This window comes from Fusarium falciforme, chromosome 7 (genome assembly GCF_026873545.1).
Source record: "Fusarium falciforme chromosome 7, complete sequence".
NCBI lineage: Eukaryota > Fungi > Ascomycota > Sordariomycetes > Hypocreales > Nectriaceae > Fusarium > Fusarium falciforme.
Genome location: NC_070550.1, coordinates 3156182 through 3182658, shown reverse-complemented (window position 1 = coordinate 3182658; position 26477 = coordinate 3156182). Strand labels below are relative to the sequence as shown.

Below are 26477 nucleotides of genomic sequence, written 5' to 3'. Positions count from 1 at the left end.
AAGTAATCTATAGTCACATCTTCTTTTCATCAATCATCATCGTTGAAGTCATTTCAATCATACTCGCCACCCTTATGCACCGTCATCAAGTGCTGATAGCAAGCATCCCCGTCGCCAAACGTTGCCATGCATACCCAGCAAATATGAGTCCTGCATGCTTGGCAAGTGATGTGATCGCAACCTGCAATCTTTTCCAAAGACGTTTCACATCTCGGGCAATCTTGAACGCCTAACTCTTTCTTGAGGTTGTTCAGGGCTTGGAGGCCGCCGGAAGTGTGGTCCTGGTGTTCGGCGCAGGTGAGTGAAGGGTGTGCAACGTGACAAGCTGTGCAGATGAAACCAAGACACCTGTTGCAGGTGAATGTTGTGGGCTGTTCCTCCGTCTGTGAGGCAGCACGGTAAACCTGAGAGCAGTCAGGAGTAGGGCAGTATCGAAATTGCTGTTGATGACTCTGGACAAAAGAAGTGAAAGATTTTTCGAGGATATTGTCGAATGTCTTGGATGGGAGGAGACTGCAGATTTCAGAAAGTTCAAGAACCCTTCTGCAATTCCCAGAGTCTCCTTCGCAGACGATACAAAACTCGCTAGCATTCCTCGCTATTGCTTCACACATTTCGATCAAGCAATTACCACAGTAGACATGGTTGCAGGAAGTCATGACTGGTTCCTCGGCTTCCCAAAAACAAATCTGGCAATATTGTTTTCGCTTCAACGGATCCCTTGAAGTTCCAGCCTGTCCGCGAGCCATGATGAGTTTGGCCTTAGCAAAGTCATTCTCAGATCCTTGGATGAGAATAGACCTCGATGACTCATCAAAAACAGCCTTGTCTTGTCCAAGCTGTGACTTTATTTCTTCGAGGCCTCCTTCCACTGCCCAGCGAAGCTCACTCTCCTGGTTGAGTCGAATGAGATAAGGTGAGACCATGCCTTTGATAACCCGATTCAAGGCTTTTTCTGCCAATGTTTGCCGTCCTTCAGCACCAAAAACTCGAAACTGCGAGAGCCATCCATCGCGGATAATGACAACACCCAACTCCTCCTCAATTGTCTTGAGCGATTCGTAGGCGTCTCCGCCATTATTGAAGCTTGGGTGCCAGATGTTCTTCCCACCCTGTCTCATCACCTCCCCAGAAAGGATAAGCTCGAGCTCATGTTTGGCCTTGGCCATCGATTCGCGATCGTTTCCTTTAAGCTGGAGGGTTAAATAAGAACCCCGTGGAGGAAAGGTGGCGAAGTCAACATTCTGGTCCCCCCAAGATCTTTTGTAGGCATTAATATGGCCTTGGACAACGTTGTACACTCGGGATAGTACGTCGAATCTCACCACGGTAACCACCGCGGTGGACAATCTTCTTGACTTGGAGAATGGCAATCGCTTCCCATCGAGGGCTGTGGCTGCATTGCGGGCGTGGGACTCCTCGAAAAAGACAGCCTGGCCTTTTATTTGCCCTCCTTCAGATATTTCCGGGACCTCCCATTGCTCCAAGGGCCCAAACTCATCCAACATCGACCGAACAAAAGTAGACTCGGTTTCCTTATCATCGGTATAGACCAGATATTGGATTTGGATTTGAAAAGGCCGGTATCGCTTTGGAATGATCTGGATGACATCCTGGTCCCTGACACTCTCAGGCAAGCCTGTCAACTTAATGACCCAAGTCCCTGGGTTGTCTCCAGGAGCGGGAGGGTGAACTGTGACTTGCCATCCGTGCACTGTGAGCCCTGCAGGAAACCCCTGATGAAGCCTCAAAGCAGCTTGTCTAGTACCGAACATGAGATTTACTTCTCGAGTCGGTCGGTACCATGTGAACTGAACCTGTCTGCAGTCCACCCGACGAAAGTTGGATCCCACTGGCAACGGGACGGGTATCGGGACAACTTCAAACCCGGGGGTGCAAGCGCGCAATTTCCTCCAAGCTTCCTTTGGAAAAGAAGAACTCCAGATTCTGACCATTGCGGTACTTTTTGTCGTGTTATTGAAGTATATGTCACATCTAGATATGTTCAAACCCGCACGCCAGAGCATATCTTGGATGAGCCGAATTGAACAACCGGTTGGGAGATTGCTGATGCGGATGGCGGAAAAGTCAGAGGGCAAGGTGATTTGAGTGGCAGTCGCTCCTGGGCCGAACTCAACCCATGCTCCCCTAAGTTCTCGTATGAAATCGTAGCTCTTCTTGCTATCCTGTGGTAATTATCTGTTAGCTGTTGTGGACATGAGCTATAGGCTATATGAATAGTACTTTTGATCTTTCTTCTCCGTCGGCTTCCTTCGGGCTCCCATGCAAGAAAGTGGAGGCCTCCCCATGTTTGCAATACCCCTTGGAATAGAACTGACATTGTTTCCGTGGCCTTTGAGTGGAGGATAGTGTCGTCAGATCGTGGTGTATATGTCGATTGGTATTGGCCTCCAATGGGACGCCAAAATTCTCATGTCGGGGTGCTTCTGGGGCAGCGTCTGTATCCGGCACTGACTGCACCCGCACGGGTGCCTCCTGAGGTCGGGCAACTCGTGGTGCAAGCTCAATTTCGTCTTGAGACTGATGAGACTCGCCATTACAGACGTTTCCCATATTTATGGATAATTACAGGTAGGGGGCGCCTGTGGAGTATGGATCTTGGAGGGGAGACTTCGTTCAAGTCAGACTCCTGGCATCAGAGAGCATTCGAGGGTTCGGTCACTTATGTAGCCCACAGTGCCACAGGGAAAGGGCTGCTGCCCTCGTCCCCTTTGTCACAAAACCGCCGAAAAAACTATCGAGGTCAATCAGCCTTGCTGTCAAAAAGTACAGTACATCAGCCGCAGTAACGAACAGGACGGTTATGAACACGTCACCGTGTTGCTAAAAGTTAATGTTGTAAAGCTCCGTAACGTGGACATGACTGATCTTCCACTGCGGCAGCCACGAGAGGCTAAACAATGGAAATGATCCCAACAGATGTCGCGTGAGCAGATTCATGTCAAATTACTTCTGGCACCCGAGCTCGTACCAATTCACTCAACTCGTGGCCTAGCCAGACTGTTCTTATTGAGCATGAACATCGAGGGGGCCCGAGGAGTTCCTCGATGGAGTCCATGATGAGGCATTGTGGTTAGATCGGTCAGACACTAATTGCAGCCTGTCGTTGGAATGAAGAAATTCGTATGTTTTTTGGGCGTGCGTCGAGCGGAGTGGCGACCGAGACGGCTCCCGGCCAGATTGAAGTCCCTCTAACGGCCCGGGGCTCAAGCTTGGAAAGATCTAGTCGAAAACTCCGTTAGATCTTTAGAGAGCCTCCTATGAAACAGCCTGGGAGCCTTCGAATCACGAACGAGCAAAACAATCTGTAATGATCACTTATGAACATCCTTCGTTCAATACTTGGGAATTTGCCGAAAGCGCTTCCCGTTTGTTCCTCAAAATATCCACGGTAACATTGCCAATAGACCAAATAACTTACCAACTGATCGTCGCGGCAGTTGACGATTGCAACTACACTAGCGACGCCGAGTTCCATCCCACATCCCGACGCTGACGCAAGTCAATCTGCCGCGCGTCTCCAGCTACACGCCGAATGCTGTCTTCGCTCTTGTTAAACGACTATAAGTCAGGCCTGCCAAGACTTTCTAAATCTCTATGTTCTTCATCGCCCTCGCTTTCGGCCTCGTACTTGTTTCGTATCCGCTCCCCACTTGTCCAAGGATGATTCTTCTAAGGGTGTTGATCCCTCTGGGCACCATCTCGGTTGCTTTCGCCGAGACCCATCATCTCTTTTCCGGCTTCTTTTCCGGTTCTACGATTGCAGGGATCGAGTTTGACGACATAGCTTCGTCCCTGACCCTAGTGAAAAACATTTCATCCGAAGCATCTGGGTCTAAGTGGATAACCATTGATGTACGACAGATCGCTTCTGCATGCATTGATGGATGGGCCTGTTTGCTAATCGCTGGCCCCTGGTCTCTCTAGACGCGTAAAGAAAACTTGTATGTTGCTACGACAGGCGCTTTCCAGAGCTATAAGCTCATGGAAGATTTGGACCTTGCCTACCAGAGCAGCGTCAACTTGTCTTCTTCCTGTAAGGCCCTCCTTGATACCATCGGGTATTGCGTTGCTTGTAGCTAAACTAATCCTTGGCATAGGCAACAACGCGAACTTTGTCACCGCCCTGTCAAAGGCCCCATACATGGTCTTTGGCACTCCATACGGAAGCGGCTGCCCGACATTGGCCATCTCCACCGACTCTTCTGGTACCCTTGAGGCAACTGTCGCCAATGCCAGCTATCTTGATTCGAGCGGTGTTCATGGGACAGCTTTGAGCCCTAAGAATGACTTCCTCTACTCAGCTGATGATATGGGGAATGCGGTTTGGGTTCACTCCTACGACAAGACGACGGGGGTCATTCGTGAAGTGCAGTATCTTGCTGCTGCCGCCGGTTCGAACCCTAGACACGCGGTCGTACATCCTAACGGCAAGTGGGTTTACGTGGTGTACGAAGAGGCAAATGCTATTGCTGCGTATGAACGAGAAACAACTACGGGCAAACTGGAATTCCACAATGAGACTTATAGTCTGCTGCCTTCAGGTGATAATACACTGTACCAAAAGAAATCTTCTTGATGTATGACTAATCGTTGGATGCATAGGATTCACCAACTCCTCTTCGTATTGGGCTGATGAGGTGCTCCTCTCAATCCCAGGTGACAATGACTCCCCCAAATATCTTCTCGCCGCGACCCGATCACGTACGACTGGGACGCCTGGATATGTATCAGCTTTCAGCTTAGATCCAAAGTCCGGTGGCATCAAGGAACAGCTATTCCTGCAACCCACGACTGGCAGCGGAGGGTCTGCTAATGCCGTTTCGCCAGCCCCGTTCAGCGAGAATTACTTTGCAATCACAGACAGCGGAGAAAATTTCGTTGAAGTTTGGAGGATCGAGGAGAAGAAGGCTTCAGTGATTGCTCATCTGGATCTCGAAAATGGGCCGGCTAACGTCGTGTGGTATGACTAAATGGGAGGTTTCAAGTGTCGCCCCAGCAAGCCCAATGACGCTTTGGCGTTCATAGTACAGTAAATACTTTCAAAGGGTGCTTAACTCATATTACAATGGGGAATGTTAAAGGATGCATGAACGGCGGGAGAATCTAGTGTTGACTCAGAATATACGGCAATTCAAGAGAGAGGTAGTAATGACCGAAATGCTGGCTAGAACTAGAACATCTAGTAATAACTGAAACATGTATTTAAAGAGGAAAGAAAACAATTATGCAGTTGAAGCATAATCTAAGAAGAGGACCGAAAACGACCATCAAAACCATCAAGCTCTTCAACAACAAAGAAAAAAACCCCTTGCGTCACTTCTTTCCCCACATATCCATCCCGGCTCACATCCACATAAGCCTTGTTCTGGAATCGGTTCGTATGTTCAGTTACTTCTCCAGGCAGACCTGAGAGTAGTAAGTGGCAAAGGTAGTGGCAGCAGCAGCGCAGCAGAAGATGCTCTCCTGATTAGCCTTGGCGGCGCAAGCGACGCAGGCGGCCACAAAGTTGATACCCGAGAAGTTGGCACAAGAGCGGCAGGCGCTGGGGTGGGGAGCACTGTCACAGCTGAAAGAGTTGGCCTTCTTCAAAGCGGCATCCTTGATCTGGGGGCAGTTTCGGGCGCGTTTGTGGATTGAGTGCTCGCCACCAACAAACTCGAGGACCGAGTCAAGGTTGGCGAGGAGGTCCTCCTTCTTGGCCATTTCAACAATAGGCTCAAAGTAGAGATCGTAGAGGGACTCGGGGATGCACTCAGAGGGAGCATTGACGAACTGCTCAGGAACAGCGGGAAGAGAAGCATCGCTGGTGCTGTTGGCGTTGAGCCAGTCGAAGGTCTGGCCAAGGGCCTGGATGTGGGAAAGGCTGATGCAGCCAGTTGCGCCGCCAGAAGTGAACGAGACGTTCTTGGCGAGGGCCATGCCGGCCAAAGTGGAAAGGAGGAAGAGGAGACGAGCCATTGCTTCGATGGAGGATTCGTTGTAAGATTGAAAGATTGTAGTGAGTTGTAGGGAGTAGCTGAGGGCTGATGCTTGATGCCTCCACTTCGATGCGGTGCAGAGCCCCTCTTTATAGATTTCGGTCTTTTACAGTAAGGAAGAAGTCTTTATAAGAGGTTGTAGATACACAGCTCTCCACCAGGGTCTGCGGATCCTCGGCTCTAAGTCTATCCCGAATGCCCGTCACATTTGTCTGATCACCTACGGACCTTTGGACATTTGGGGGGATGCTTTGTGATTCCGTCTCGCCAACGCCCTCGACTCGAATGCTCGGCATGACATTGTGTATACTACTCGACAAGTTCTCCCCTTTCTTGGTGTTTGTGAAAACTCTCGTCGCCCGGTTCGTATCATGCTGAGATGATTTCCTCACGCCCGTCCACCAGGAAGTCATCCCCTTGCTCGTTCCATGCCTGCAAAGCTAAAATACGAAATAATTTTTTTTGGTGTTTTTGAGGCAGATCGTGAGGGATTTCGTCGCACGTTGTTCACCAAGCGACGGTATTGGCGTTGAGCCGTTGTTGACTCTCAGTTTTGACTTTAATTGGAGGAATATATCGACTGACAGAAAGCTGCTCACGTGGAGCTAGTAGAGCATCTTTGCCGCGTTATCCGGGCCTCGACTGAGTCTTTGTTCACTTAATGATTCTCTCCATGGTGCCTTAATTCACGCAACCAGCGGATCCTCGTTAAGTCTACTATGAACTTTAACTGCACAAGTTAGACGCGTTATGCGGTCCCCTGGCTGCCGGATGACATTTGTAACAACCCCGGGCTAGTCTACCCGTCCCTGTGAGCCCTATATTACGAACAGGGATAGCCTGTGTACCTCTTTTCCTGCTTTTGGAAACCGTTTGTTCATTTCCAGCTTCCTGGGCCCCCCACACCCCACGTGGGCAGTATCGTACGCTTGTCCAATGTTTTGCTACGCCCGGATGCCTCGTATACAAACTCTAATACTTCTGCCAAAGCTTAGTTTCGGGTAGTCGGCAGTTCTCCCTGTCACTTTAGCCTCATTTTCCACTGACATCTGCCGGTCAGAAGTGAGGGAGAAATCTTACGACCGTGGCACGTTTCTCTTCTCTTTTCGATGATAGGTAGATATAACCTCTGCGAAACAGCTCATAATTGTAATTGGCTTTTTCGTTTCGACTATTCCTGGCAACATACCTTTCACGGATAGCATAGGATAAATTCCTTTCTAGGCATAGTGATGACAGACCCTGGGGTTGGTTTGAGTTTCACCTGGAGCAAGGATCGAACTTGTCGTCAGCGTAGGACTGTTGAGGCATCAGCTCTGATCAAGACAAGTCGAATGACAAATTCTCCCGGCCTCTGAATCTGTCTGAAGAGGTCTTCGCGTGAATAATCTCCTCAACACAATCCATCAAGTATAAAGACCAGCCTTCTCGTCTCTGTTCATGTTCGTTTTCCACAAGCACTCAACAGCTCATCAATCTTACACAATCATCTCTTCTCACTCTTCATATCAGCAACATCTTGGCTCCCCATCAACCGACAAAATGAAGGTCACTGCTCTCGTTCTTCTTGCTCTTGGCGGCAGGTAAATCTCATCTCATGTCCCCCGGCGATTCCTAAGCTGACTTGGCCAAGCGCCATGGCTGGCAAGCACCACAACTGCGGCTGCAACGTTCGCGGACAGTACAATGTCGCCCTGAGCCAGGCTACCTGCGCTCTTTGGGGCTCGACCCAGATCCACACCCACTTTGGTAAGTGACAATACCCTGGCTTCGTATGGGACCTCAAGGCTAACCAAAATTAGATGGCTACTCTGTAAGTTTTTTGATGAGACAAATGGTAGATTGCATTACGGACACTAACCAACTATCTTTCAGTGCATTGACAAGGGCACCGGCCGTGGCATTGATGGACAGCCCTGGGAGAACACCTGCAAGCAGGCTTGGGATGTCAACTTTGGTGGAAACCCCAATGATGTCCTCGGCAACTGCTGGCACTAGATGCCTGCCTGGGAGCTCCTCCTGCTAAGCCCAGTGTCGAATGCCTCTACTGTCCTTCCAGCTCTGAGAGGATCCGCAACTAGGCTAGCGCCCCCAGAGAGTGTATGTTTCTGTGCGAGTTTTACTTGACTTCTGGATTGTGTTTCAACAGCACAGTCATGATTCTTTTGGTGCTCTGATTGTTATATACTGCTCAGAATGAATATTTAAATTGCATTAGGCACGTCTATTGCATCGAGTGAATTGTAGAAGACCGGTTCATGAAATAAGCTGGTCAGATCTGATTTTAAAGCTCAATTAAATGACTCAGTATGGTTACGAACCTCCTCGACACCCGGAATCCCGTTTTGCATCAGCATATCTCCAAATTTATTCGAATGAATCATATGTCAACTCGCTACGAAATAATTATGTGCTCAGCGCGTTTTCTTCTCTTCTCTGCTTCTTGGTCTCTTGTCATGGCTCACCCTATACCCGGCATACACCTCATCAGGGCCACGTAAGGATACCGGTCAACCTGGCCCAGCTCATCCGAGCCCAATAATGATTGACGTTCAGGTTTAGGGTAGTACAGCTATGATGTTTTATCTACCTGAACCTCGCCGTCGAGTACGCCATGTCTTGACAAGTTCTGGGTAAAGTGGGTAAACCCTTCCAGCCTCTACCCAGTTGTTAGGGTCATTGCGGTATCCAACCAAATGCACCTGGTACGACTTGCGGCGTGATTTTGCATCCATCCTCTCGTCATGGATCGTTAGGAAATGTGTCATGCTGGTGCCAAAGTCACAGCACGCGTTCCGACCTCCTTTGTCCTCCCAGTACTGCAGGACCAGCGTTTGATTCAGCCTCTGCAAGTCTTTCTCGCGGAACCAGCCTTCGGACAGTTCACCTTCCCATGAAAGACCATTCGTCCATTTGACTTTAAGGTCCATGGTAAACTCGATCTCGTCACCGAATTCGTCTCTTTCCTTCTTCTCTCCCTTCTTAGCTGGGCTTTTGCCATGGCTCTTGTGATCCACGATTCGAAAATCAGTCGCGGTCGCCAAGACTGTGTGGTGTCAGACACAACCAATCACTGGAAGATGTTGCTGATGGAGCTTGACTTGCCTGTGATATCTCGTTTTTCTTTCGGAGTCTCTGTCTCCTTGGCTGGGATGTCTTGCCCCTCTTTCCGAATCGTCTTCTCTCTCCTTCTCCAACCCTTCTTTTTCGGTGCCATGGGGCTCTGAAGGGATGGAGGTTCAAAAGATTACGCGTGGTGGAAAGGAACAGACAATACTTAACTGGCCATATTACCGTTACAAAGACTTCTGTGCGGTAAAAGTAGGCCTATGAGGTATCACAGGTGTCGGTTTCCGAAGCAAGGCCTTTGAAAATGCAACTAAGCGGAAGTTTAGTAATTCATTGGCTCTTTGGGAGCCTTTGATGTCTTGTGCGACTCCAGCATGCCACAAAGTGCATCATGGTCAAAGAGTATCGGGAAGCGGCTGATGCCACTCCAAAAAGGGCTGCAGACAAACCCGTAACTATCCTTGTTTACTATGGCTACAGCATGTCGGTAATGCGCTTGGGAGAAGCGATAGTAACACTCAAGCTCACTTCAATGACGCACAGTTAAGTCCCTATGTAGATTTGTCCAGTTTGAAGCGCCCGGTTACACACCCGTTGTCATCATCTGTAGACCACTCTCAATCTCCAAAACCCGCCTTCATTGCGGCTTGACATTCTTCATCTCGCACCTCCTTGCCGAACAACCAGCTGAAACCCTGAAGAACGTCCACTTGATGTTTTTTAGAGCTGTTCAAGGTTGGAAAAAGGTTGGCGGCGCCATGGGACACCCCGGGATACGTGTCTAGTCGAGTTTTCACACCATGTTCCCTTAGTACTCTTTCGTAGACCAAGCCATCGTCTCGTAGGGGGTCCTGGCCGCAGACCTGGATATAAACTGGGGGAAGGCCCGTATGAGGATTAGGGGAGTTGAAAGGCGAGAAGTCGGGCGATCTGATGTCAGGCCTGTAGACCCTGTAGACATATTCCCGAGACTTGGCGTTGATGACCATGGCGTCGGCGTTTTGTTTCCTGGAAAACCAAAGAGCCTTGTGCTCTTCGGGCACAATGGCAGCGTCAAAGATCATGGGAATATTGAGCCAAACTCCGAGGATTGGTGGTGACAGTTTTTGGGTAACCCATTGCTGAACCGCAACCGCGGCGAGGTTTGCGCCAGCAGACGTCCCACCAATGAAGAATCCTCTGGATAAGTCCAGGCCCAGCTCATCGGCCATGTTTGAGCTCGTCAAGGCTGCAAGGGAATCCCAAACATCTTGTGGCGCGGTAGGGAAGGGAAACTCCGGGGCCAAACGATACGCGATATTGACCACGGTCACACCGTACAGGGCAGCAAGCGCCCTAGAATAGAAGCTAATGTGAGAGTAATGTCCAAGGCAAAAGCCTCCTCCATGGATCAGAACGACAAGAGGCCCCGTGGCCAAGCTTTGTGGTTTGTAAACTCCAACTTCATGGACATGACCGTCGTGCATCGCTAACTTCTTTGTATACTCGGTCCGAGAGGGAGGCGGTGATTGAGTGGGATAAAGGCGCGACATCTGGGCAAGACTTTCCAGTGACATGGTCGCGATTGGGTGGGCAGCGCCATTGGCAATCAGCTGTTTCCGTTAGTGTGGGACAAGGGAGTCTGGGGCTTTTATGTCTTGCCTCCGCCAGCTCCGGACTATGAAACTTCTAGTCAGCACGCGAAGGGGAGCCTGAGATGTTTGCGCTTACTCGGTCGTACTCCCCAGGGCTTCTACAGCCTCAACTGTATCATATTTCTTGGGTGGCGAATCCATCGCATATGCTTGCTTGCAAGCCTGTTAAAAAACAAGACCTAGGGCGATAGTGATGGCCAAGAACACTTTAGTTGGAGATTCTTGATCAGTTTGATGGCTAGTAATGGCTTGCGCTCACTAGATGCAGCTTGAAAGGAGTGGAGGGATACGATTCTACGGTTGCGGGCTGCTGTTAAAGCGAGCTTGTGGTCAGCGGCTATGATAGATAGACCTACGTACCCAATTCAAGCAGAAATAAAGAGGCTTGAAAGAGTCTTGCTTTTCTACAATGCGGGCACGGGGCCAACGAGCTATTTACAGGAATCTGGGCGCCCCGCACAAGGGTCACATTCAAACTGAGCAGAAGACAACCCCTGCATGGGTTGTTGGTGCTGTCGGTGTGTCGTCCGATCAATGATGGTCGGTTCCTATTCAATGGAAGTAAGGCCCTAGCACTATACAGGACTGATACTTCCCAAAAACTGCCATCCGATATTTCGCGAACCATACTACTCCGAGCACGTAGTGAATGATCCAACTGCTGACGCCGTAAGAGAGGTGACCAACAGCGACGGGGTTGTTAGAAGGCTTGGGGTTCGTGATGCCAGGGGTACCCTGCACAGCTCATCCGTGCTTCTGGCGCCTTGGCAGAGCTCGTGGTTGGAATCGGGCCTCAAGCCTAGGTAGGCACGACAATCGAGACTTGAATCACTGTTTTTTTTTAAAGGATTGATAGAGGGATCTATGCCATGATCTCGGAACTGCTATCCCTTATTGTTATGATGCGATAGCTATGGCTCTTCCACGATAAGTCAAGATGGAAAATCCTAGAATACATCCAAGCCTCGCAAATCTTGCGCGAGGACAATCCACCCAGATAACCGAGCCACTAGTAGCATACAACCGGGTCTTTCAGACTTGAACAGATGCACCAAGACAAAGAGTTATCGTCAATGACTTCAAAAAGCCCATTTGCCTTCGACTAAATCGTGTAAATGAAATCGGGGCGCTTGTCACCGGCAACCCATCTCTGCTCCTCGGTCATGGCATCCCATTTCTCGTTCATCCTGCCCTCCCTTCGGATCTTGTTCTGCCTTGCCAAAGCAAAGTGCATAAAAACAGAGCCACCTAGAAGGAATACTGCCTGGTATCCAAGAACGACACCGTGGCCGGACCAGAACCGAGGAGCTTCCTGAACCAAGTAGATGTTGGAGGATACCACGCCGTTCAGGTTGCCCCATCCAACCACCATACCAAGAACGACGGCACGCTTCAGCGATCCTTCGGTGTTGTTGATGAGCCAAGATAGGGTGTTGGGGATGGTGGGGTAGATGCCGATGGCTCCGAGGAAAGTTCCAGCATATTGGATTTTTGGATTCGAGGTGGCGATGAGCATGAGGAAGCCGCCGATGCCTATAACAACTGTGACCATATTGAGGTATCCGCGCCAGCGGGTCTTGTCAGCAAGGAGGCCGATGGAAATGGTCATCGTCGCAGCGGCTGCGTACGGGGGAACGCTCAGGAGCTGGGCTCGAGTTCCTGTGTATCCCATGCCTCGGAGGATCGTAGGGAGGAAGAGAGAGAAGGCGTAGAGAGGAACGAGACAGCCCATATAGATAGCCATGTATCCATATGTCTTCCAGTCCTTGAGAGCCTCGTAGATGTGTCGCTTATCGAAATCTTCGGCCGTCTTGCCCTGCCTGTCGGCGATGATGCGTCGCTGGACCCGAACTTGGTCGTCTGGTGAAAGAAAGCGAGCATTCTCAGGCCAATCAAAGACCATCCACCAGCAGAAGAAACCGACGAAAGTTGTGGCGAGACCTTCAATGATGAAAATCCATGCCCAGCCAGGCTTGCCGCCGATGCCATCCATCTTGGCGATAGCAGCAGCGAGAAGACCGCCGAAAGAACCTGCAAGGGCAGCTGCGGAAAAGAACACGGCAGATCTGGCACCTATTTCTGATCCCTTGTACCAGCAAGAGAGGTAGTAGTTCACGCCTGGCGGACAACGGTCAGTCAACCATCACCCTGAGTGTCGGGCTCAGTGCTCCTTACCTGGGAATAGACCAGCCTCCGCAACGCCGAGAAACCAACGTGCGGCGAGAAGGCCTTTGAAGTTGGTAACAAGACCCATGAGCGTCATAATGACGCCCCAGACGACAATAATGATGGTAAAGAAGATTCGAGGTGTAAGTCGCTTCAGAAGCGCGTTCGTAAGGGGCTCGAAGACAGCATAGCTGATGAAAAAGATTGTCAAGGACAAGTTGTAGTCGGTTCCTGACATATTAAGATCAGGTTCCATGCCAGCGAGACGGGCGTTGCCGATATTGGTTCGATCGAGGAACGAGAGAAGGTAGAGGAGAGACAGCCAGGGGATAAGCCAAAGGTCGACTTTCCACATGAGCTTTCGGTCCTACACATCGAAGTTAGCCTAAACAAGAGATAAGATCTAAGAGGAGAGGGAATCTGTACAATCTCAGCGCGTTCCTCGTCGCTTTTGCCAGCATCAGGGTCAGGCAAGTTGGCGAGCAATTGGATGCGCTCATGGTGAACGCCAGTGGGCTTCTCGTCTCCAAGCCCACCAAGCTCGATGTTGGAGTCGGTTCCTTTAGTCATTGTGAGGGTTTCTCACAATATCCCTTGTGGTGGTAGCTTATGGATGTGATAAACTGTAAGGCTTCAAAAGAGAGATGTGCGAGAGATGGTGAGCCAAAGTTCAAAGTTCATTTAGGTTACTAGGATCCTTTTATACTCCATCTTAAAAGAATCTCATCTGAAACTGTAGGATCCCGGGATCATCTAGAATCCGGGGATTCTGGGGAATGTTGGGGTCGCGAGGTCTGTGGGAGATGGAAACTGCCCGAGCCCCGGAATGGACGGAACATCTAGCCAGAAGCAGAAGGTCTAGATGCTCAACTACGGGACACCACGTTGATGCTCTACTCCAACCTGCAGTGAAACAAGCCTCCACAATACAACTGAGCTTATTTTGTCAGAGTGCCCGCACGCCGGACAATGACCCCCGGTCTGTCTAATCAAAGCGTCAGCGTGAGACACGCTGCCAGGGACCCTAGTCATGATATGGTCAAGGGTGAAGGCGGTATGTTCTGGAGGTGTTCTACAGACAGGCTCGGCTTGTGCCCCGACACCTCGCCGTAGAACACCGACCCAATAAGCGTGAGCCTTATACCACCCGCCATTTCCCCGCATCGCAGAGGCTGTGAACGGTGTGGGCGAATGGGGTGACATTCAACCCCTCAAGGTTGGATTGGGGCTTGTCTGATAGGCGGCCAAGGCGAGTCATGAACGGGACGAACTGAGGGGCGCAAGAACGGGGCCTCCGCATGACGCTATCGCAACTTTAAGCAGTCTTCCATCTCCCGTGGGCCGTGGATAATGCAAGGATCAAGTCCCATGTTCGGCGGTTCTTGGATCTCGACTGCGATCTATCGACAGATGGCGCGTCAGCGGCAACGTCCGGGTAAGAGAAATCTCATGGCAAGATTGGGGTCACGTTCATTGGCTGCATGGTTTGGAGTCGAGCCAGTAGGTACAAGCCAACTGAAGGTCAAGCCGTTTTCCAAGTCAACCATGATGGTAGGATTGCAGACTGCTCCTCACACGCCCAAGTAGGTGCTGCATACGTAACTGACTAGTTGCCTTGATAAACCGAATTCAACATTGCCAATAAGCTTGAAAATTAAAGAAAAACACTACGTCAGGTCACAGACTCCAAGTCTCCCTTGCTCCGGTGCGCTACTCCAGGCCCCCAGTCCCATCCCCAGCCCCATCCTCATCCTCCGAGGCACAATTGCCTCACGTTGGCGCTGAAATGCGCCATGCTCACTACGGTATGGTGCATCCAACACTGACCATGCCCTCCCCTGCCAAGGACTCACCAGGCCGTCCAAATTGCTAACGTGCCTCCACAAACAGCATCGATTGTCAAATTTCTATCCCCCCATCCTGTTACATCTCTCCCCCTCATACGATCTTGATTATTTTACTGCTCCGCTCCCATTCCGTGTCCCGGGGAACATTGCGAACTCGGTTGGGTGGCAAACTCAGGATTCAACCATGCCCCAGGTGAAGACCAGACTCATATTGTTATTGCGCTTGGTATAATAGACCTCACGATGTATTTGGTCGCTATCACAACTATTCCGTTTACTTATCGGCTCTGCAGACCTCTCAAAACCATCTGAGGTCCTTGTTGATTAGTGTGAGTTGATCACCAACGTTAGTCCCAGCATTACCAGCCCGATCAGACGGGAGGGAAGTTTTAAAGGAAAGCAACGAGCGACCTTGAGCTAGCGACAAGTCTCCCTTTCAAAATGGAAGAGTTTACCATTCACCCCGACCTCTTGCTTATTTATTGCATCTCATCTTGCGATATCCTCGTCCAACCTAACATCGCTAACTTGCCTCAGTTCACGTGTCGTTTCCTGAACTCGATTCCGAGCGGCGGCGATCTTCTGGCTCAGTTATCCCATCAAGGGCCAGGGTTCAACTATATAAAAGAAAAAACAAGAAGAAAAAACATGAAAATGTCATAGCATCATATCCTAATGCTAACACAGTGGCCTACGGTTCCACAACAATCAAGAATTTGTGTGCCAACTAAGCAACAATGCTAAGCAACAATGCCCTAGTAAAAATGATTCCTCATAGGATACATATCCATCATACTCCCCGAGTCCCCATCTCCAGTCAAGTAATAAGCACTCTCAAGGCCATAGAGGGGGCATTCGTCGACCCCTGGGTAGCTGCCTCGTCCACTTCCAGGGCGCTTCCATGCGCGGTCGATGATATTGATCGTCACCTGCTCAAAAGCTTCGTAGTCATCCTTTGGATCTTCTGGCAGAGAAGTCGAGGCCAGCTCAAGGATTGTGGCTCCATCAAAGACGAGACACACGAAACGGCGAGCAGGCATGAGAGGGCCAGAGCTTCCGCAGCCTGCAGGCCAAAGGCCGTGGCCCTTAAACATGGCGTTGAACTCCTCGCGGATACGGTCGTCGGACGCATCCTGGAGGGCCTCGGAGTCTTGGATCAAGTCCAACTTGAACCGTTTGATGGCCTCGGCGCCGAGGGCCGGATTGGACTCATCCTGCGGATGAGACTTGGTCAAGCTGCGGCGCACCACTTCGACAACTTTCTCTGTAGCTGGCCCAAGATTCTCCATGGCTGCCTCCGAGTATGAAGCGACAAAAACAAAATAGCCCCAGGTTGGGTCCCGGACAAGAAGGCCGTCAGCATCCAGCCTGTTGGTCCCATCGTCAAGACTGTCAAGCAGATACATAGAATTGTCGCATCGGTCGTAGCTAGAGAAGGGACCAGCTCTCTGCTTCAATTTCTCAAACGGTTCGGCTGTTCTCCGGATATCAGAGGCAGCTCCAGGGCCAATAGATCGAACCCCAAAATGGTGCTCTGGGGGTACTGGTCGGGTCTTGAGGGTGGGATCCCGTGGAGGGAGGCGAGGAGGAGCGGGGGTGCCGGCTTTTCCACGTCCAGTCATGGTGAAGAAATGTTGCGTTTCAGAGGATTATGGGAGTGCAAAAGAGAAGAATAAGGATGGAGAGATAGAGCGGTGAACTCAACCAGTACGTTGGCAACTTGTTATATGGGCACTGACTGAAGCAGGGCCCCGCAACAACATGTTTCAGCTTAGTAGCCAACACCAAGGAGAGCATGGCAACCAACAACCGACAGCAGTGAAACATGCCACTTCATGTCTGGTGTTGGTGTATGCTCCATAGCAGAGTCAATGCTTAATGACCCTTGCAGTGATCATGCAATATCTCGGCGAGTTGAGTAACCAACTCGCCAACTCCCGCTCAAGCCCAGGAGTCGGGTTCGATTGTTGGCCGGCTCTCGGGGATGAACGGTTCCACTTAGTGAGTTCAAGGCAATTTTATAGAGCGATGATTATAATTAAGCGATATGTGAATAATTACAGCCCATACTGTCATTCATGTGGTGATACTCGCTGGTAAACACCAGACGCTGTCTGTGTATTCCCAGCCGACTCACTTGACACAGGCTCAAAGCAGTAGCCACTGGAGTTTGCAACAGCCGAGATCCTCCAACGCACAGCCATATGACTTCTGTGCGGGCCATCAACAGCACTCCCCACCATCTTCTCGGTTGGAGGGCTATTGATGGCAAGCGCGAAGTGATTCTCTGGCTCAGTGAAGTCGGCGACCAACCCGAAATGAAAGACAAAGTAGAGAAGACACATCAGGTTCGTGACAAAGACAAAGGCTAGAACGGCATAGAAGGCCTTTTGCCAGTCATCAATGTGACCGGATGTATACTGCTGACTCGAGATTGACGCATGAAATACCTCCACCCTGCCGTAGTCGTGGAACAAGTCCTTGTTCGCTCGAGGATCGAAGGCGCCGTAGTCCCACTTGTGTTGAAAGGTTGTTCCCAAAGCCGAGCTGCTTAATGATGCAAGAGTAAACACGCAGAAAGCTTCGGCCATTGAAGGAAAGTCGGCTGGGAGCTCTGGTTTTTTGAGAGCAAGGCGTGTCACAAGGCTTGGGTTGCTGGATAAACCCAGGGTGTCGACGTTGAATAGCTTGAGAGCTTCAGCTAGAATAGGTCCCATGACCTGAATATGATGTTAGCATTCAACGGATTGGTCGTTCGCCAGATATTGACACTTGTCTGAGATGAATGAATGAGAATACTCACGGAAAACCCAATACTCTCATCAATCAGTGCTGCCGTTTCGGTTGTGTCTGCACAATGCGCCTCCAATGCTGGTTGCGGTGTGCCTCCAATTGAAAGGTGAGTGGAGCAGTTGGCAGACAGCCAAGTACGTAACTGACAGAGGGTGTAGTTTCCAAAGTTAGGCGCTTTTGTCAGAATGTACTGAGTAGCACCATCTGATCTAACCATTTCAGGGAACAGCATGCCATAGTCTTCGGGGTACTGTGATGCAAATCGTCAGTATGGATAGGTTCAAGTAGGAGCTACAGGTTCACTTGCCTTTGCAAATAGCGGACGGTCTCTCCCGCCTAGATCAGTCCATCCAAAGACATCATCAACTACAGTGATGCCGGGCTTGGCTTCTTGGTCCTGCCTCCGTTCCGTAGTGTTCTTGTCCTCGCCATCTGACCAAGTTTCGGAGATTATTGGCTGGAGTTCATTGCCGTCCATGTTGACGCAGAGCACATTGAGTGTAGGTGAAGAAACACGGGCTTTGATGTTGATACCCCCAAGTCCCCCGAGATCCTCTGGCTGCAGAATACCATTAACCGGCGACCGGAACGCTTCCCAGACTCGAGGGTGGGGGAGAGCAATGGTGGCGTTGTCAATGATTCTTCCCCATTTCTTGTAAAGCTCTGGAACGTCCTTGTACTTGGCATCAACCCAGGAGGCTTGCATGGTGACGTTGTTGTCGACCATGGTACTTCCAGCAGGGCGGTCGGCAAGCTCAATGTCAGTAGCATCCGTGTTGTTCCAATCAATGAGATAAGAGTACAAATCATGGGACGACTGGGAGCTGAACTGAAGGATCAGACAGTTGAAAAACTCATAGTACGACTCCATGTCCCAGAGGTCAGTGTCTGAGCCGGGGTTCTGCTTGAGAAGAGGCTGGCATTGCCTGGCTGCATATACGGGGTTACCGTACCACGTATGCACAGTAGCCTGCAGATTCGCATCTTTCCAGGGGCTGTACTTGAGCTTTGGGGCCACAAGGGCTTCCGAGGCCGTTGTGTAGAGAAAGGTGGCGATCAAGACGGCAAACGACATGACACCAAGAAAGGTAAAGCCAGCCAGCGAGACGGCACCGAGGTGAGTGAATACCGAGCCAGGCTGGACTACCCATTTCTTCATGGTCATGTCCGCAAGCGTGATCCCCTTTGTCTTCGAAGCCATGGCGCGTCGGCTAAGGACTTGTCCGAGGTAACCGATAAAGATAGTGGCGAAAGAAATCTCGACCGTCTTGCTCAGAAGTTGAGAGATCAAAGCCGCATTCGAGGGCGACAGACGTCCCTTCTTGGCAGAGATCATGTCACCCCATCGCGGTTGGACAATGGCCGTCGCGAGCCAGAGACCGCTCATAACGGTCGAGTACAGGGCGAGGAAGAAGAAGCCGGCAGTGACAAAGCCGCATCGTGAGCTTGTGAGCTTCTTGTCGGGCGGTGTCGTACGCGGAGGGTATTGCTCTTGAGTCGACACGGTGACGGGCGCGAGGGCGGGATCGTTGGGAATGCCAGACTTTTCGGAGAAGGGCGTCTGTTGTGGGTAGTCATAGTTTACAGGCTGTGGGCCGTAGGGGTTATTTTGTTGGTACATGATCACTCAAGCACCAAGAACCCTCCGTCGAGAGACAGGATTGAGAAGCCGATGTCAAAGGGTATCGAGAGGTTAGGGCGGTGTTGAGTGGTGGTCTTGTCTGTGGATGTCAACCAGTCCGCGAGCCAACTGGATTGAAAGCCAGAAGAGAAAACACGACCTGGCTTTAAACCCCAAAAAGGAGTCAAGGGGCCAGGTTGAGTTTTTGTAATGCCATTCTGGATCAAAGTGGCTGAACGCTCTCCAAAGCTGAGAACTGCAGTGGCGGACGAGCTGAACATCGATTGCCCAGACAAGCGACCACAAACGCAGGTCAAGAAGCACTATCCATTCCCTACAGTGTCTCGGCCTTACCAGGCGAGAGCTGCCAAGACGTTGGCTGAGCCGTGTGACTAAGAAGTGCTTACATCCGACGGTCTAGCCCTCAAGCCTCAAGTCAGCAATTGACCAGTCCCGTGAGTTGTAATGAGAGAAAAGTCTCAGCGTTCAGCCAGCCACGGCTTTGTGGCTTGTTTTGGGCCAGAAGCGATCTGCGCTAGTTATTACTTTAACCTTACTAGGTATGCATATTTTTACCTCCGAGAGCCTATCGCGTGAGCCTCGATTTTTCCCTTTATCCATGGTTGTTGACAGAGCGATACCGCCCATGTGGCGTTTAACTCAGCATTATTCCGGTACAGCCATGGTTTTTATTTGTCCTTTTTATGTTCTAGCCCTTCACATCTCGCTTGAACACCACTACAGCTGGGCTCTGTGCTACTGTTGTCTTTGGCTATGATTATCACCCACAGGGTCAAGTAGCACTGACTCTACAGCTCCCTCCCCCTCACTCACTCACAAAATATCACTCGCGATACGAAACATCAAGTTATGGCCAGCACCTATTATTTAGTGGTTATGTACTTTTGTCTAGGTATATATAGCACTGAAAGAAAGCTTCGTTGTCACTTCACCCTGGGTGGGTAGAAGCTTGTGAATACCAACCCGTTCACTCCTTCGTCAAGGCTTCAAAAGCCAAAAGGGTGAGAACGATTAGTTGTTGTTGTTGAACCAGGAGCCCCAGTTCCAGCCACCAGTCTGCTGGTTGTCGCCGGTCTGCTCCTGGTTCTCGACCTCCTCGTCCTTGTCATCGGAAGACTCCTCCTCGTTGTTGCTGTCGTCGGACTCCTGGTTGTCATCAGACTCGTTGTTGTTGCTGTCATCGCCAGACTCCTCGTTGTTGTTGTCGTCGCTGGACTCGTCATCACCGGTGGTCTCGGTGGGCTGAGCGGGCTCAGCGGACTCGACAGGGGCAGACTCAACGGGAGCAGCCTCCTCGTCGCCGCTTCCAGAGGTAGGGGTGGCGTCAGAAGGGGCAGAGGTAGCAGGAGCATCACCGGAGCCGGTCTCGGAGCCAGAGTCGGAGCCAGATCCAGCACCAGCCTCGGCGTCGCAGCTGCCAACCTTCTCGGGCTCGCTGCCGTCAGTGACACCCTTGAAGGCAACGCACTGCTCCTTAACGTTGGTCACGCTAACACCAGAGATGCTGGCAGTGTCGCCCATGTTGGGGTTGATGCCGACAAGGACCTTGCCGTCGCTGGCAGTACCACCAGAGACCTTGACGTGGCGAGCGGGCATCTCCTTGCAGTTACCGCAGCTGCGGTAGAGCTTGCCAAAGTCGGAGACGGTGAAGTCGTTGATGACGACGGTACCGCCACCGTTGTGCTGGATGACCTTGTCCTCAGCGCCCTTGGCACCACCACCGTTGATGGTGGTGGTCTCGCCATCAGCCTGCTTCTTGATGCTGAAGGCATCCTCGCAGACAGCGTCCCACCAGACGTTGGTGAGAGTGCAGCCACCGTTGCAGTGGACACCCTCAATCTGGTTGGGGCCAATGATGACATTAGACAGCGAAGCGCCGGCCTCGAGGATGAAGACGGCGTCGGAGTCACCGCCCTCCTCCTGGCCAGTGCAGGAAACACCACGGTCGAACATGACGTTTTTACCATCGAAGGTCTCGCCGGCGGCGATAGTCATGGGGGCATCGAGGACGCTGGTGCCGTCAGCCTGGGGCTGCTGGCGCTTGGAGAGATCGGCCTTGGGGGCCTTGGTGATCTGGGGAGGAGCGGGCATGGCGTTGGCAAAGTTGCCAAGGGCCAGAGTGGCCGCCATGATCATTCGGTACTGCATGTTGATGGTGGAAAGAGTGTTGTTTTTTGTTGATGTAGAAAAGAGAGAAGGATTGGTATCAGACCGGTCTGAAACTTTGTGCTGTAAGAGTGAAAAACGAAAGAATGATCAAGCACAGCTTGTCAAAAAAGAGAGAAGAAGGTGGAATGAACAATGAAAGTACTGGTGAAGACGAGGAGCAAAAAGAACGAGATGGACGAGATGTCACCACACCTTTATACATCAGATCTCGGTCTGTAAATCAGGTCACTCCTCAGCCGTCATTCGCGGACATAACTTGGCCTTGAGAGGTTACATCAAGAGCCTCCTCGCGTAAACACACTCGCTTCGCCTACCTAGCTATGGAACAACCGTGCCTGAAACGTCTCCACTGTTTGAAACGGCAAAATTCCTAATTGATACATGCCGTGAAGCTTGTTTCAGCTCATCGGAAATGCCACCTATCACGCCAAGTTGACCCCTGCCAAGCGAGAGCGGCTAACACGACGGTCAGGACGAATTTTCCCGCGCTGAAACGTGCCCCTATCAAGGGTCGACGGTGACAGTCGCGGATCGCGTTAGTGGACTGTCAGTGATTATTTCCGAGAATCTCTCCATCGCCTCATCTGCGGGATCTGAAAGCCAAGCTCTGAACCCGCTGCCAAGCAGGATAATAGTTCAAGTTTAAGCCTTCGCTTGCGATCAAGCCAAGACAGCCCCGTCAACAGCTATCTTTATCAGATTGAAGCATCTTGAAGCATCTTGAAGCATCTCACGCATCACGACAGCCCAAGGCATCAGCAGGAGGTGGACCCATTGTCCAAACTCCCCACTGTAGGAGACAAATGAGCACACTGACAGCCCTGACGGGGAATCGGAAGGGACCCACGAGGAATAATAGTATCCTGACTCGACCTTAAGATCGTCGTCGGCCAACTTGACTGTCACCGTCGACGTTCTGTGAGCTTATCCCCATATAGTAATTGGAAGCGCGCGGGAAATTCCATGGCGTATTCAGTCAACAATGGCCGCCAATCAAGTGCAATCAACGGCAACCAGGTCGGCAAGTGGGAGACATCAAGCTTGGAATCACACTCTGCCTGACGTGGTTGGAGGAACTGTTGGTCCATGACCTGAATTAGAGTCTTAACTGATGCACCGATGTCACAACATCGCACCCTACCCTATTGTTTGGCATGAAGTGCATGATGCTGAATAAACTATACTCATTGCGTTTCTCAAGACGTTAGAGGTAGTTCGTTTAAGTTTTAAGGGTAAATACTAAGCATGGGATTAAGGTTATGCTTCTCGTGTTTATTTTTATTTCCGTTCTTGGTTAGGTTGCAAGTAGCCTGGCGTCTCACGAAAGAAGAAAATTCAGGACAAGAAAGACCGCTACCCTGCGGCATTTCATTACTCCTCCGTAAACATTTAAAGATTCTATCTATATGCGCAACAGAGATAGGCAATGTATCATTGAAAATGTCAGCTTCCTTAATTTTACCAGTATGGTACCTCATTTCTACGACGTAGGTACCAGGGAGAAATCCCAAGCGCATACTTAGAATAGTCGATATTTCGATCTGAGGGAGTGTCAAGATAATTGCTGACGCATCTCAAAGTCACGAGGAACTGGAGAGTTGCGTTTGTGGGAGATTGAAAGGGGTGGGGTGACGAGTCTGCCATGTTTCAAAATAGCACGGAGTGTTTAGTCGAGACACCTCCTTGATCGGCATTGCTATTTCTCCCCACAACCCGACGATCAGGGTCATATTTATATCTTATACGAAGTAAATAGGCTTTTCATGACACAAAGGTGGATCTTGGCATTGGGATTCGTCTCCCAACTGGATGGAAGGCTGCCAGAGCATTGAGTCAGGTTGAACGGCCTGAGCCCTCACTATACAACGCTGGGTTTTTCAAAACGCAGATTGGACTCTGGCAGTCAAAGAGTAGAGCATGATAGTCTCCTCAAGTAAAGCAACTTCTTCCGGGCGATCCGGACGCACTCACGAGCCCTTCTCATCGGTCTTGGGTTTACTCTTGGCTATGAGCCGGTGAACCGACTCCGCATCACAAAACTCGACCACCTTGGTAACCTTGGATCCATCCTCATTGAAGCTTAAGAACCAAGAGTGCTCCATGACAATCGTCTCGCCATCCTTGCACACCATGTCCGTGACGGTCGTTGCAGCCGCTTTCCTTGCTTCAACATCGATTGTCAGGTTTGAAATGTCGCTTCTCTGAACACCGCCGATTTCGAGGTCTTGGGCAAAAAGCCTTTCGTATTCGGCATTGTCAATGACAAAATCTGGTGGAGCGCCGAGGGCTTTGAGCAGAGAAGCCGGGAGCAGGTGACGGGTGCAGCCATCAGCGACGTTTCGGTTGATGATTGCGGGATTGTTTTCTTCCGCGCCGTCCTTGTACGCCGCGATAAATCCTCGCGTAGTCGTTTCAATGGCCTTTCTCATATCCGCAGAGGCCATGATTATGTTGACACGTGTAATAGCTCTTGAGTTGTATAACGAAGGAGGTGTAATTGAGGGGGGGAATGTTTTAGCCCCATTGCGGGGTATCACCATCTATAAGGTCTTTGTGGGCGACCAGTTTAACGTTGATTACTGTTCTTATCTCACGTCAGCTTAGTTATCTTCTCGAGTTTGCTTTTCATAGTAGAACTATATCTTAACCCTATTTTGAGGTTGATCGTCACTTTGGTGGCAAGTCTCCACACGCCAAGACTCGTGATGTGAAACCTTGGGTTGACGACAGCACCACTATTCAGCACAGTTGCTAAGACGAGAAGATATGCCAATTTGTTGGAATATCCTCTCGAAAAAGGGCAGAACGCCCAGCCGAAGACATTTATCTGACTGGCATTCGATGGTGGCTGTTACTCCGCCTCCAATTTAGGCAGCAGTGATCACGTGCACCAAGTCATGAGGGTAAGCAGACGCGTTGTTCAACTGTCTCACTTGAATCATTCATTTCTTACCTGCACCGTCATCTCACACCATCTCAAGCATGGCCTCTTCTCAAGACACAGAACTTTCTCCTCGAGAGTCCCGAGTCATTGGTGCTCTACTGGGCGTCCATTGCGGCGACTCGCTAGGCGCCCCCCTCGAATTCATGTCCCACGCCCAAATTGCCCGTAAATATCCTCGTGGCCTCCGAGAAATCATCGGCGGAGGACACTTTGCGTGGCCGGCCGGTTCAGCTACCGATGATACCGACATGACTCGTGGAGTACTTCTCGCCTACGCGGACGCAAAGCCTGGCGACGATGTGGCTCGTCTCGCTGGCGAATACTTCCTCAAGTGGTTGAACGGCGACTGGCCGGGCCGGAAGCCGGGAAGCTATCCGAAAGACATTGGAGGTGCTACTTCTGATGGCTTGGAAAAATATGAACACACGCGAGACCCTGATCGCGCCGGAGCCGGTGAAGGACGTGCTGGAAACGGTAGCTTGATGCGATGCGTGCCGACTGGCTTGTTCCAAACAGACCCTCAAAAGCTGATCACCGAGAGTGAACGCATCAGCAAGATTACTCACGACGACAAGAGATGTACCATCGCTTGCGCAGCTTACAACACCATGATATCTAAGCTGATCGACCAAGAGAGCCCGGCCGATGCTGTCGCCGCCGGCCAGGAAGTTGCCAAGACCCTCGAAGGGTCAACATCTGGCCAAGTCTATCAGGCCATTGAATTGGCCAAGACGCTCGAAGTTGCCGCCATGGCTGAGAAAGGACCATCGCCTAAATTGCGTGGAGGCTGCAGTGGCTATGTGCTCGCATCTCTGAGCCTTGCCGTCGCTGCTGTTCTGGACAAACGAGATCTTGAAGATAATTTGGTGGATGTTGTTCGCATTGGCAAGGACACGGACACTAATGGGGCTATTGCTGGTGGACTTTTGGGTGCCAGGGATGGAGAGGGGGCTATTCCTGAGTCTTGGAAGGAAATATTGCAGTTCGGGCCCGAGTTCCGGAGGGTTGCATTGAGCCTGTTGCGGGCGGGAAGCTCATGATCAGAGCGGACGGGGTCAGCACCTCCGTATACGAAATTGATCCGATGTAAATAACATAGTAAATGAATAAAAGGCACTGGTTAAATCTACCCTCATCTCTCATCACGCATGTCCATCATTCTATATGATCCGCCTTCCACAGAAGCTCTCGGAGCTTTTGCATCCCGAGGCATCGTGTAGATAGCCCATGTCACAATACCAAGGATAGCTGTCTCCATCAACAGTGACATGAAAAGGTACATGAAAGGACTTCCAACCACAGCACTAAACTTTTTATCGCCCGTTGCAGTGAAAGCCACACTGTAAGTAGTCCGAACAATCATGAATGGAACACAAGCCCCAAAGCTCCACATCCCTCGGCGTTCATCTTCGGGGATTGACGACCACCTTTGAACTAGATAAAAGGCGAGTAAAAGTGACCAGGCGTATAGGGCCACAAAGAGCCCCATGCTGGCTTGGGCGAGACCCCCAGGCTTCGCTGCGTCTTCTCGTTGGCTTGCGGTGGCGTAGTCGGCTATTGAGAGGCCCATGCCTGCCCAGCAGATGAGCTCAGGGACGCGGAAATGCCACGGCGTGAGGACCTGGACGAATGTGTTCCTAAGAGAAAAATGTCAGTCATTTCCGAAAAGAAGGGTAGGGGGAAACATGAACTTACGCTCGCTGTAACATATTGAGCAGCAAGAAAGTCAAGAGGACCAGACCAAGTGACTCGCATACATAAACAGCAGCCCACACCCCGTACGAACCATTGGTCAGAGTCGCCAACATGCAACTCGCTCCGATAAGACGAATGATGGAAAACAAGGCAATACTGAACCAACCATTCTTCTTTTGGAAGTAAAAGAGGGTACCAAAGAATAAGAAGACGGAGAAGATTGGGATTTGTGTGGCTGCTATGCCATGTCGGAACTTGAATTCCCCCGCCATGATTTCCAATGCAGAGGAAGTTGGGATGTGAAGAGTAAGCTTGAAAAAACAGTGCATGAATTTACAAGAGAGCCTATTCTTCTATCATTTCGTCCCAGAGTCCGATCGGATCCTGTCGCCAAGCCTCATCTTGGACGGTTACACGTGTGTCCCTAAAAGGAAATCCATTCGAGATTCAGCCCACTTGATCCCTGTCCCGACAATCATGGAGGCCGGGGAAAGGAAGTTGATTTGAGGCAGAGTC

The 26477-nt window shown here is 50.8% G+C and overlaps 10 protein-coding genes across 10 annotated transcripts; 2 read left to right on the top strand and 8 right to left on the bottom strand.

Annotated features, from left to right (window-relative positions):
• Positions 1 to 53: 53 nt before the first annotated feature.
• On the bottom strand, positions 54 to 1775 carry NCS54_00963900 (Hypothetical protein; the record flags this gene model as incomplete). Its single annotated transcript, XM_053154980.1, has 1 exon — positions 54 to 1775. One exon carries the CDS (start codon positions 1773 to 1775, stop codon positions 54 to 56), a length of 1722 nt encoding a protein of 573 aa, XP_053010955.1.
• A 1909-nt stretch (positions 1776 to 3684) lies between these two features.
• On the top strand, positions 3685 to 4994 carry NCS54_00963800 (Hypothetical protein; the record flags this gene model as incomplete). Its single annotated transcript, XM_053154979.1, has 4 exons — positions 3685 to 3876; positions 3949 to 4057; positions 4122 to 4565; positions 4627 to 4994. The coding sequence occupies 4 exons, from the start codon at positions 3685 to 3687 to the stop codon at positions 4992 to 4994; spliced, it is 1113 nt and encodes a 370-aa protein (XP_053010954.1).
• A 418-nt stretch (positions 4995 to 5412) lies between these two features.
• On the bottom strand, positions 5413 to 5982 carry NCS54_00963700 (Hypothetical protein; the record flags this gene model as incomplete). The annotated part of the gene is made up of 1 exon (XM_053154978.1): positions 5413 to 5982. One exon carries the CDS (start codon positions 5980 to 5982, stop codon positions 5413 to 5415), a length of 570 nt encoding a protein of 189 aa, XP_053010953.1.
• A 3706-nt stretch (positions 5983 to 9688) lies between these two features.
• On the bottom strand, positions 9689 to 10627 carry NCS54_00963600 (Abhydrolase-3 domain-containing protein; the record flags this gene model as incomplete). The annotated part of the gene is made up of 1 exon (XM_053154977.1): positions 9689 to 10627. The coding sequence occupies one exon, from the start codon at positions 10625 to 10627 to the stop codon at positions 9689 to 9691; it is 939 nt and encodes a 312-aa protein (XP_053010952.1).
• Positions 10628 to 11807: 1180 nt separating this feature from the next.
• Positions 11808 to 13441, bottom strand: NCS54_00963500 (MFS domain-containing protein; the record flags this gene model as incomplete). The annotated part of the gene is made up of 3 exons (XM_053154976.1): positions 11808 to 12823; positions 12881 to 13238; positions 13298 to 13441. 3 exons carry the CDS (start codon positions 13439 to 13441, stop codon positions 11808 to 11810), a joined length of 1518 nt encoding a protein of 505 aa, XP_053010951.1.
• Positions 13442 to 16790: 3349 nt separating this feature from the next.
• On the bottom strand, positions 16791 to 19132 carry NCS54_00963400 (Hypothetical protein; the record flags this gene model as incomplete). The annotated part of the gene is made up of 4 exons (XM_053154975.1): positions 16791 to 17438; positions 17522 to 17604; positions 17659 to 17761; positions 17819 to 19132. 4 exons carry the CDS (start codon positions 19130 to 19132, stop codon positions 16791 to 16793), a joined length of 2148 nt encoding a protein of 715 aa, XP_053010950.1.
• Positions 19133 to 20164: 1032 nt separating this feature from the next.
• Positions 20165 to 21301, bottom strand: NCS54_00963300 (Pectate lyase; the record flags this gene model as incomplete). The annotated part of the gene is made up of 1 exon (XM_053154974.1): positions 20165 to 21301. The coding sequence occupies one exon, from the start codon at positions 21299 to 21301 to the stop codon at positions 20165 to 20167; it is 1137 nt and encodes a 378-aa protein (XP_053010949.1).
• Positions 21302 to 23289: 1988 nt separating this feature from the next.
• NCS54_00963200 (Hypothetical protein) lies at positions 23290 to 23766 on the bottom strand (the record flags this gene model as incomplete). The annotated part of the gene is made up of 1 exon (XM_053154973.1): positions 23290 to 23766. One exon carries the CDS (start codon positions 23764 to 23766, stop codon positions 23290 to 23292), a length of 477 nt encoding a protein of 158 aa, XP_053010948.1.
• A 523-nt stretch (positions 23767 to 24289) lies between these two features.
• NCS54_00963100 (Hypothetical protein) lies at positions 24290 to 25306 on the top strand (the record flags this gene model as incomplete). The annotated part of the gene is made up of 1 exon (XM_053154972.1): positions 24290 to 25306. Exon 1 carries the CDS (start codon positions 24305 to 24307, stop codon positions 25304 to 25306), a length of 1002 nt encoding a protein of 333 aa, XP_053010947.1. The 5' UTR covers positions 24290 to 24304.
• A 92-nt stretch (positions 25307 to 25398) lies between these two features.
• On the bottom strand, positions 25399 to 26233 carry NCS54_00963000 (Hypothetical protein; the record flags this gene model as incomplete). Its single annotated transcript, XM_053154971.1, has 2 exons — positions 25399 to 25903; positions 25962 to 26233. The coding sequence occupies 2 exons, from the start codon at positions 26231 to 26233 to the stop codon at positions 25399 to 25401; spliced, it is 777 nt and encodes a 258-aa protein (XP_053010946.1).
• Positions 26234 to 26477: the final 244 nt, after the last annotated feature.